This window comes from Melanaphis sacchari, unplaced genomic scaffold, assembly GCF_002803265.2.
Source record: "Melanaphis sacchari strain LSU unplaced genomic scaffold, SCAv2.0 Contig32_pilon_pilon, whole genome shotgun sequence".
In the NCBI taxonomy this organism is placed as follows: Eukaryota; Metazoa; Arthropoda; class Insecta; order Hemiptera; family Aphididae; genus Melanaphis; species Melanaphis sacchari.
The window spans coordinates 2890963-2902979 of NW_020271199.1; the positions used below are offsets into that span (position 1 = coordinate 2890963).

The 12017-nt window shown below is 23.9% G+C and overlaps 1 protein-coding gene across 1 annotated transcript; it reads left to right on the forward strand.

Moving 5' to 3' along the window:
- Positions 1 to 4484: 4484 nt before the first annotated feature.
- LOC112596634 lies at positions 4485 to 9361 on the forward strand. The gene is made up of 8 exons (XM_025342396.1): positions 4485 to 4650; positions 5690 to 5781; positions 6125 to 6226; positions 6580 to 6717; positions 7341 to 7411; positions 8566 to 8696; positions 8816 to 8917; positions 9240 to 9361. The coding sequence occupies exons 1-8, from the start codon at positions 4485 to 4487 to the stop codon at positions 9359 to 9361; spliced, it is 924 nt and encodes a 307-aa protein (XP_025198181.1).
- The last annotated feature ends 2656 nt before the right edge of the window (positions 9362 to 12017 follow it).

Sequence of the window (12017 nt, forward strand, 5' to 3'; positions counted from 1 at the left end):
ATAGCTACTTCCCTCAGTGTCAATTGTCTACCATCTGCTAATTTTATCACATTGTTCATGTCTAATAGATTTTATTTGCAAACAGCTATTTCTTGGCATGTGAAATAGTATTTAAGAAAACTATATTCCGTACCTATAAAATAATAAAACAAATTTTAATTTTAATTTAGATTTACCCATTAACATAAGGTTTAATTAGTATAAACTATAAAATAATGTAAAATGGATTCTTGTTTAATGTTAAATTTGTCATGTTATTTGTTAGTAAGACGGAGGTAATGAAAATGCTGGTATTAAAGGTACGTCCTAGAATATTATAAAAATAATTTTTCGTTTCGTGTGTACAATAAAACCCTCACAATATTCAACGTAGATACAGCATGTTCACGGGTTGGACTTCGTATAGTTTAATATGAGTGTATACAGATCAAAGTCTGATCGGATGTTGTTGATGTGAAAGATATTACGTTTAATAACTTAAATAGAATGTATCAAATCAATATTTATCAATTTAAACTAAAGTTACTCACAAAATACTATAGATATCAAAAACATCATCACAAAATTTAAAAAAAATGTACTTTTTAGAAAATTGTGTATCGAAATAAAATAAAGTATTATAATAAATTAATTTATATGTTCATTTATGTAAAAATTTATGTTCACAAGTGGATCCGTTTTACTTCACTGTCCATTTTACACCAAACATTTTCTAGTACTTAAAAATCCATTTTTCTGTAAAAATGAATTTATTTTACCAATATTTTAATCAGTATTAGTGTTGTTTATTATTATGTACCGCATTATAAAGTTAAAGTTACATTATATATTTTATAGGTTACCGATTATATTTTAGTCATGAATTCGTGGTTAAAATAAAAATATTTATAGATAATTACAAAAAGTAAAATAATTATTCAAATGGCTTAGTATATCTTTTATTTAAGTAGATATTCATTTGTTACTGAAATGTCTTAAATTCTAAAAAAAAAATATATAATTCTTAATGATTGTACATTTTTTTTTAGCTAGAAAAATATATTCATCGTATTTTTAATTTCTTACTGGAGAAAAATGACTTAAGTTATACTTATATTCCTAAACTGACGCCCCTGTGAATTAACATGGTGTAAATTATATTGAAGGTAAGTATCCAGAATACTATGAAATTAAAGAAAATAAATTGAGAATAAGATATATAATAACAAAGACTTCTAAAAATAGTTAGTGCCCATATCTTTTAATTATACTTCTAGGCTTCAATCTATAAAACCAAACATAAATACTACTACACGTCTCCTTAAGAGGACGTCGTACTTTCAGATATAGTTAGTCTTCTGTTCATAGTAATGGCAATAGTAGCCTGAAGATCGACGTTTAGTTTCAGCTTGAAAATTAGAGATTATTGATCTTTGAAGAGGAGATTATTATCTAGTACTCATAGGCTTTTATTATATTTTAATTTTAAAGCGTAATTGTGTTTTAAGACGTCAATTTACAATTTTAAAATATTATAACTTGCTTTAAAATTAAAATATAATAAAAAGCCTATGAAATGCCTTAGATAATAATCTCACTTTAAATTTCAAAAGAGGTCAATTCAATCTAATTTTCAGCTGAAGGAGCTAAACGTGATCTTCTGAGAGTACTATATTTGCCATGTTACGCATTTGTAAGACGGAGACAACATATGCGGGTACGGCGTCCTCTTAAGTAACTAATGCATGATGAGGTTGTTGACAATTTTAAAATCGTCATACGAAAAATCGTAGATGTACGTTGTTTGTGCACTCCTACAACATATTTTATAGATGGGACCGGTTCTAACAACCAATATTGTAAATAATAACATTCCATTCTTATTTTATCGAACTGTTGTCATTTGCCAGTCCGGGATGGACCCTTTCTCTTTTTGTTCTGTGTAACTATTCAGTAATCGTGTAATAATCGTTCTTCTCCAATATACATTATTAACTATTATTATTGATTTACCATCTACATAATGTCACCCGTTGTAGATGCATTCGTTCACAATACGATTAAAACAGTCCAATAAGTATTTATAATTCATTTATTTATTATCATATTTTAAGTTTTTATTATTTCGAACGACAATATAAATTAAAGTAAAATGTTTATTTGTATTTGTTGAGTCTCAAACAACACATTATAGGAAAATAAGAAAAACATAAAACTGCATGTGTTTATAATAGGTCGTGGATTTGAATGTACAACAGTGAAAGTTTATCTTATATAAAATGTAAAAGTAACTTTAAAAACCATATCGAGTCTGTAGTGGCTTAACATATTTTTCGTTTACATAAGTAGAAGAAAAACTATTCACTAAAAAATAATATTTTTTGTTTATTTAAAATACTTATTTACAAACTACATTCATAGGAGTATTAATGAAATGTCGCATTATTATAATATGCAAAAAACATTGAATAAAAGTATTTCAAATATATAGCTGAATTGAATTATAAAATACATAATAATATTTAAAGTCAAAGTTAATTAGAATAATCAGTTAAATATTTATTTTTTAAATATTTTTTTGAAAATTAAAAAAAATATATGAATATATTAAAATTAATTGTTGGTAATTTTATATTATAACATATTACACACACATACATATACTTGCACAATGCACGTAATTTATTCCTATTAAAAAACTATATAATACCTAATATAATAACCTATTGGTTTATATTATTGTAGTCGTTTATAAACTGACGTATACAAATGTCTTTCATTAGAAATCAACTGAATATGTAACTACATATTTACATATTGTGCTCGTAGGACCCTATCAAATTCCACGACAATCGTATCATAAAGACATGTTTTATATTTTTTTCCATTCCGTAGCCATGGGTTATTGTAAAACCGGGCTGTACCCGGTTTTTGTCGTTTATTAGTATTATATGAAATGCAATAAAAATAAATATACAAAGTGATTTACCAAGTGTACTCTTGTCCCTTTATTTATTTAAATATGAATTTATTAAAATTAAAATTTTGGAATTTTTGTACATTATTACATTACAGTCTACATCTTATTTTCAAACACTTGAAATTGTTTATGCTATAGGAGTGTTCTTTTGTGATACATACTTTCATTTTTACTATAAATTATTTAGTGAATAATTTAAAAAAAAAAATATTTATGTATCTAATTCAAAATTTGAATGAGTAGTTTTTCAGATGTTAAAATGTTTATTTAATAAAAAGTTAATGAAGATAGTTTTACAAGCGTATAAAATAGATAAAATATCGAATTTTATAAATTATAAACATTAATAAAAATTGTTAATGTTTAAATTCTATAGTTAAAATAGCTTATATCACCTTTTTAACCCACCGTGTAGACCTATTATCCTAAATATACTAAAATAGATAACTCAAAAACTACTTGTGCAAATTGAAAATTTGATAATATTTCGACATATTCAGAAAAATTTTCCTCTAAATAATTTACTGTATAAAAGAGATATCGTTATTTTTATAAACGGAAGTTTATATCTACCACAGGACACTTATTAAAAAGTAAAAATAAAAATCCCTACAATTTTAAAATATGATGTAAATATATTTAAAAATTACAAAAATAATGTTTTTGAATAACTGTATTATTGAAGTAAAAAGGGCGATGAGTTTGCTCGGTGATCACTCTGTATAATTCAGGGTGGTTTTGTTATTATATATTTTGCAGCTGTAACGTATAAAACATCATCGAAAATTCCTACCCTAGTATTATGCTCCGCCGCAACATTTATGGCGTCGACTTGTTTGTGGTAGGGTGCGCGCTGGAGCAGTTGAACAATGACTATGATAACGTATCATAGTCGTAAACTCCTGCATTCTAACATTTGGGCTATTGCCACTCACTCTTCGTTTACAGCGTTTATTATTCACATTAGCATCACAAACCTATCCATTCCATTGACAGCCGCTGACCTGTAACTGTACAACTGTAATCCGCAGCTTTTAACAGTACTCTAAGTATGTTTTAAAATTTTCATAGTCTTTAAGTTTATGAATTATAAATATTATTATTTCGCTTATTACAAATGTTGTTATTGCTTTTTTAATTCTTTACTATATTTATCCCCGTTTGTCGTTTGTCGTACCGTCGCGTCGTCGTAAGTTAACTGAATGACGTACACGAGTGATGGTGAGGTGAGGCGGCTTGGTGGATGAATAATTTTTTTCATTTATTTTGATGTAAAGTTTCCGAAAACAAGTGATACAAAAATAAAAAAAATAAATAATTATATTTTCTAATATCATAAATATTATAGAATAAATATATATTATTCATTATACTTTAACAATACTTTACTATAAAATATTATTTTATCTATAATCTATATTACCCAATATACGAAGGTAATTTTATATTAATCTATAGTCTATAGTTACACAAATTTATGACAGTAAGTAAACAAAAATATTTTTTGAATTACAGCATCTTCGCAATGAGATCCGCCAGAAAAAAATCTAAACTCAGTGCTAATGACGAAAAACTTTGGGAATTGAACCTATGTGTTATTTGCTCGTCGACTTTAAGCCATACTTCAAAATTTTTGCATTGTCTTCATGGCGTGTGCAATAAATGTTTTGATTTTAATGAAACTCTTCCAGGTGAGATTTTTTGATAATATGTTTATCTATAGGTACACGATACACAAAATATATTATATAGTTTTGATAATTAAATATGTAAAATAATATTTTTATACATACTTAATATCTATAATTTGATCTACAATATTAATGTTATTATAGTAGTATTAGTTCATGAAGTATTTAAGAATAAGCTATAAAATCAAATTAAAGATTAAAAAAAAATACTTAAATAGTTTTAAATAGTTTTAGTTAATATGATAATTTTTTGTTAATAAATTCTTGCAATTCAACATTTTATCATTTTAATCAATAATCATCATAACTTAACATAAACGTGTTTTATTTAAAAACAACCCCCACCCAAAAAAAGAAGATTTTTTCTTTATTTTGATAATTAATACTATAATAAAATATATTACGAAAATAAAATTTGAAAAAACTCAAAAAAACAAATTATTTATATAGTAACAAACGGATTTCTAATGTACTTATGCCGTCATTGCGTCGGTTGTTTTTGAGTGGTACTGCCGTACTGGCAGTAAACGTATAACAATTATGTATCTATTATTATTAACGTCTAGTGCCAATCTTTATCATAGACTGTCGTTATGTTGTTGCTGTATTACTATATAACTCATTGTAACTATTAACTTGCTATAATATAATTTAGTATATAATATCTAGAGAAATATCTAATAATATATATATAAATAATTAATATTAAAAACAAAACAAATGTGTATACCCAAAATAATAATGGATTTAATACCATTCATTTTCGATCCTGACGCTAAAGATATAGAGTGTTATTTATAAGAACATGATAATTCAAGTGGGTTATATTTAAATACAAACTTTTTTTTTTGTAAAACATATAATAATTATTCATTCTATAAATTAAAATAGATACCAATGATTAATTTTTTATTTAAATAAATAAATTGTAAACAACCTATTCAGAATATGAATGTATATTAGAATACTAAAATGCATTTAGTTGTATTCGAATACAAAAATAAATAAAATATCATTATATTTTTATTGTTCAATGTAGATAAAGAAAATTTTCTTTGCAAGTGTGGAGTGGAAACTAATATTTCAAACGGACTCATCAATTGCACTTTCTCTTGTGAAGAATTTAATGAAGTAATCATTAGTTCCTTATACTCGTATATTAGCTTTTTATTGATTTTATACTCTGTGTACAATCGCAATTTAATGAAAAATTTGGGCCAATAATGGAGGGATTAGTTTATTGTACATAGTACACATACTTTAATACTTGGTACAATTTTAAATTTCAATATAAGATAGTAACTATGTTCGATGATCAAATTACTTGTTAAAATCATTTCACCATTTCTTGGCGAATTCATAAGCAATCAAATTACACCCTTTCTCATTTTATCAATTGCGCCTGTATAAAATATTATCCAAATAAATTATACAATAAATTTGATTTTAATTTGTTAACCATATGTTGATACAGAGTGTCCTAAGAGATAATTATGTGGATCAAATATTTCAGAAAGCAGTATATGGTTTATATAGAACAAAAACTCCATGTTCTAATTCATATTGTAAAGGAGGCGTAAGTTAATGTACCTATATGGCTATTTATAAATTATAAAATAAAAAGTATCTTTGCTTTAAACAAAATACAAAATAAGAATAATTATATTTTTTGAAAATGAAATGCTTAATCAAAAATGAAAGCTATTTCTTTTTATGAAAATGCATTAATTGTTTAAAGAATTAAATCAATTTTTAGAAATATTTTTTCTTAAATTATCTATTATTAACAAAAATAAAACCAATTAAAAATATTTTGCCTTGAATATCTTTTTTGCATTGTTATTTGTTTGTTAGAAATAATTTAAAACTAAATCTTATAGTGGTATCTTAATAATGTTACATAATTTAGTTTTGTAATTTACGTTACAGAAGTTTATTGAAATTTATTGTGTCACATGCAATCAATTCCAATGCAGTTTTTGCCAGTTAATTTTCCACCGTTCCCATGAGTTTAAAGACATTGAAATAGTTATGGAGGAAATTAGGGAACGTTTGATGAAGAGTAAAGTTGATTTATAGTATGTTCAAAATGATTATAATTTCAATGAACTAATTTTTTTTTTTTTATTGATTTATAAAAAATTAATCTTTTCTATTTGAATTTCTTAAATTTTTTAATGTTTTTTTCAATAGCGATAAATTACATTTTATAAAACAAGTAGGAGCACATTTTGTGACAAATATAAATGAATTGAAAACTGAGAAGCTTAAAGTAAAAAAAGAAATAACAAACAAATTTAATAAGTGAGTATTAGATAATTCAATAAAATTTAAACATATTGTAAAATTTTAAATATTTAAGAATTAAATGTGTATTATATTTGCAAATACATTTAGTCTGTATTATAAGTGTTCAATTAGATATACCTAACTTAACACTAAGTATATTTGAAAACAATCTATCTATTTGAGAATTATTATTATTATTTTAACAATGATTTTTTTGATGTGATTGTTGAAATTCTAAACAATCAAAATAAATATTATTATGTTGAAATATGCGTTACAGGATGCAAGAAAAATTGACCAAAAGCAAAAAAAAATGTTTGGGTCATGTGGATATGATTTACAAAACAAAATTGAATGAGTTGAATACAAATAAATTGTTAATGGATAATTTAATAAAAAAATACAGTTTCTATTTGAATTTTTCTGAATCTGTTTTGAAAGACAAAAACATGGTTGATCTAGACATGACAAAGTACGGATAGTATAACAAACTTATAAGCTTATTATTATAATATTATAATTTACTGATGTTAAAAAAAATATGATTCCACTTGTTTTCCAACAAAGTAGATGATCTTAAACCAATTTTAGTTATTCATTTTTCAGAATTAAATTTTGAAATTTAAAATAAACATTTTTTTTTCGCGTATCGCAGCGTTACAAAGGGGTACTTCACATATAGGGCAGTTCCCTCCTAATTGATCTAAATTAATTAACTAATTACAAAATATAATTCAATTTCAAGGAAAATTCTTGACAAATTAAAATAATATGTTTTCAGAAACGCTATAAAATTACTAGGTTGGTTATATATTTGGAAAGTTTTTCATATTTATTTTATTTACATTTTAACAAAAAAAAAAAAATTAATAATTATGTAGTTATATATATTACAGTCATACGTATAATATGTAAACCCCAATATGTAAAGCACACATATTTTATACTGCACGTATATACTCACTTAGAAATTTATCTATATATTGAAATCCTTAAAAATGGTTTGCATCGAATAAGATGATTGTAATACAGTTAAGTTCGCAAAAACCAAAATATCCTTGTTTGTAATTAAACTTTCTATATATAAACTCAATAAGCAGTAATTGAGTATGAATGTTCATGTTATTGAATTATCACATTTATCTCAAAAATGAAATGAAACTTTATTTGCGATGTAGTGACTTATTTGGTTTCTTTTTCAACACCATGATTTTATTTCAATTAGTTCTCTGATTCGTCCGTAAAAATTAAACGATAATGAGGATCTGGCAAATTTTAAGTTTTTTGTTCAATTATACTCTGCAAAAATATCGTAACTGAAATAATAAAACACTACTATAACCGTACTGTTAAGTCCTTTACTATTAACATGTTTCGATTTGATAATTTAGTTATTACACGTACCAATTAATAGACGAGTAGTCAATTATAAATTATTTTGTATGTGAATGTATTTGACTATATCTTAAAAATTAATCTTTTTCATAAGAAATCGATAGCATTAATCATATTTAAAATAGAATTTAACTATTTGCTTAGAGATTGGATCATCGAAATGATCATGTTTTCTTAGCTTTTAATAATTTACATATTATGGGTTAGTAATGCACTTTCGATTTTTTATAGTTTAACCAACAATCAAATGTTAACGGTCAGAGAAAATTTTATGTTGGACACGAATGTTAAACCGGTAACACTTTGCATAAGTAGAGAATTAAAAACCACGATCGATATTATAATGAGTGAATTAAAGAAGTGTGAGTATTTTGTGTTTATATGTATTATGTACCTACCCATTCGTGGAAAACAGATCAATGCTGTTAGTGTAAATCAATTGACAATGCATAATTAATTATATTATATGTTTTGTACCTAGCTATTATAAGAATTGGGTATGCTGAACCTTTATATCAAAATTCAATTTCTAATCATCTAAAAATAAGTAAAGTTTCAATTTTGCCAAACTATCAATCTACGAGTAAGGTAAGGTTTAGAACTGTACAAATAATTATATTGAAATTTTCTTGATTCTACGAAATTGTGTGCATGTGAATAACAAAACTTTTTTTAGGATTACACGCATTATAATTTGGATTAGGTGAACGTATTGTAATTTTATAATACAGCATTGAGCACATTACATATAGGTATTAATTCTATGTAATAATATGTCTTTTTGTAGCTTTAGATCATTTTTTGAATGAAAATCTAATACAATATTGAACATACAATTAGGTATACAATTTTTCTATTTCAAGAGAGAGAGGATTATCTATGCTAATTTTTTTAATATATTTTAGCATCCAAGGATGCATTTGGTAGTGTGGAGTTGAATCTTATATTTATCACATTGTTCTGTAGTAAAATACTAGTCAATCGCATAAATAATGTCAAATCTCCACCTAAGAACGGCATGAATTAAAAATCAAACACAATTGTATCGACATTTTTAACTTATTGATGATCTGCAGATGATAAATTGAAATAAATAATAATAATAGATTATTGTCTAATGTTAATTTAAAATATATTTTTTTTATTATAATAATTCTAAAATAAACTAAATTAATTATTAATTGAAGATTAAGAAGAATATTTTTTTACCAAAAATGTTGTTTCCGATATCCTATATGAAATATGATTATTGTTTTTCAGAAAATTGAAGTGATACCACGATTTTTGGTCCCTGACAAGGAAATGAACAAAATAATTCAATATAATATTGAAAAACTCCAGCGAAAATTGAATAAAATTTCAATTAATCCATCAGATTCAGGTAACGAGATTCAGTTTTACAATCAGGATTATAAATGTCAGATGATAGATTGTAAGGAATTATAGTATTTAAAACTGCATATCATTTTGTTGCTGGTCTATTTAATTTTAAATATTATGTACTGTGTTTGGGTTATCTGTCAATTGCAGTTGATATTTATTAATTCACTGATACATTTTGTAACCATAGAATATTTGATTTAGCTATAATTATTAGATAGATCTCTTAACAAGAGAGTTATCATAACATTTTATACAATCATTTTATTATCAAAAATCATTGGAATGATTCAAAAATATTTGTTCTTGTAATAGAATAATAAGCTTTATTAGAAGTAGTATTATTTAAAGACCCTTAACATAATTTGATCATATAGGTACGCTTTTTAATCATGTATTGTGTTTAAAACAACCACAAACTTATTTTATAGTTTTAGGGAACAAAAGTACACGATATTAGTAAAAAAAAATATTTTGGTATTAAAATTTGAGGATGGTGTGTTATAGTTAGATCTAGCTGATGCTTTAGATGTCAAAGTTGAACATTTTTAATATTTTTCTAAATAATTAAGAAATGAGATTTTTTATTAAAAACCAGGCTTTGATTTTCTAATTTTGTCGTGACTCTAAAACGAACTATATATGCTATCTTACATATGATATACTTTACATTTTCAAAAAATGTTAGTATATAGTATTTTCTATGTACATATAATTATAAAAAATAGCCTTTTTGAGCTAGTAACTAATATTATATATATATATATAAATACTTTTTTTTTATACATATAAATAATAATAAAAAATTTACTTTTAGTAATAAAGTTTGAAAATTGAATATAAAGTTTCTCATAAGTTTTCACTATAGTTATTTAAAAATATAAAAAAATATAGTTATAAATTATTTTTATAAGCATTTGTAGTTCAAATTTGTTAAAATCACAAAAATGTGCAAATTATTTTGTATAGTTTAATAGTTTATAACACAGGTTGATAAAATTTTTTTGATTGGAATCGTTCTTATAAAACAGTTATAACTGTAAATATTTTAACAAATTACTTATTTAAATTTTAACTTACAAAATTAAAGTTAAACTTACTTTTCGGTCCAGTTGTGTTATTGTTTTGTTAGTAAACTATTTTAAAGGAATAGTTTTAATCTTATAATAATTGTTTAAAAATTATATTGGCTGAAGGTTGTTTGTTGTATTGGATAAATTTATTGATTTTGTTTAATTGCTTATTTTGGCTACTAGTTAAACTAGTGGCTAATAATTATCTATTTTTATGTTACAGATTAGTGTGATTAAACATTTTTTAATACATTGGATAATTCATTAATCTAATTAAATGTAGCAGAACAACAAAAAAATAAAAAAACTTATTATTAAATTATATTTACTTTCTAATTTTATTATATTAATTATATTGTAGTTTAGTTTTTATTTTATATGTAGTTTAATTTTTATATTAATATGTATTATTATAATAGTGATATAAGTATATTTATATGAAGGATAACATTGTTTAACTGAGGTTAATTGTATATATCAATCAAACACTAAAATATTGATAACTTAATGTATGATTCCAATGATGATTTATCGATAAAATAACTATGAAAATTATTTATCCACTGTAATTTTTTTTTATATTTCTATATTATTTTTACTTAGCATTATATGGGCTGACTACTACATCATCATACATAGTTAGTACAGCATATTTTAAATATGATTCACAGTTTAATTGTCTGTTGTCATGTCGTGTTCCTTGTAGTATATTTTGATTGGTCATTGAAATTGTGGTATCATTAATTAACTATGATATTCCATGAGAGGTATAGTCAAATTTTACTCGAGTTAAAATAAATTGTTTATAATTTATAATCATATTATACTCAAAAAATGATTTTTTGCAATTGATTAATTTCAATGAAATTATTCAATAATTTGTAAAAGAATTTGCAAAGGAAAAAACTTTAAATTATTATTCTTTTTAACAAATACAATGTCTATATATCTATATATATATATATATATATGCTAGCTGAATAACCCGGCTTCGCCCGTGTGTAGTTTTTGCTTTCTCAAAATTTTACTTAATTTTATCAAGTACTAAATAGTAATAGTAGCTGAATTATAAATAAAACAAAAATATAATGATCATTCGTAAGAGTATTTGGTACAACTCTCCGAAAAAAGAATTAAAGAATTGGAAAATTGTTAAATACTGTTGTCACAAAACGGGAACATAAAAAAGGGCTGTTCTTTTATATATATGAAGATTGAAGATACATATAT

Excerpts from the sequence above, each read along its gene's own strand:
- LOC112596634 (XM_025342396.1), top strand. The coding sequence starts at position 4,485 with ATGAGATCCGCCAGAAAAAAATCTAAACTCAGTGCTAATGACGAAAAA. Across the intron at positions 4,651-5,689 it reads TTTTAATGAAACTCTTCCAG|ATAAAGAAAATTTTCTTTGC; the intron begins GTGAGATTTTTT and ends TGTTCAATGTAG. Across the intron at positions 8,697-8,815 it reads AATGAGTGAATTAAAGAAGT|CTATTATAAGAATTGGGTAT; the intron begins GTGAGTATTTTG and ends TTTTGTACCTAG.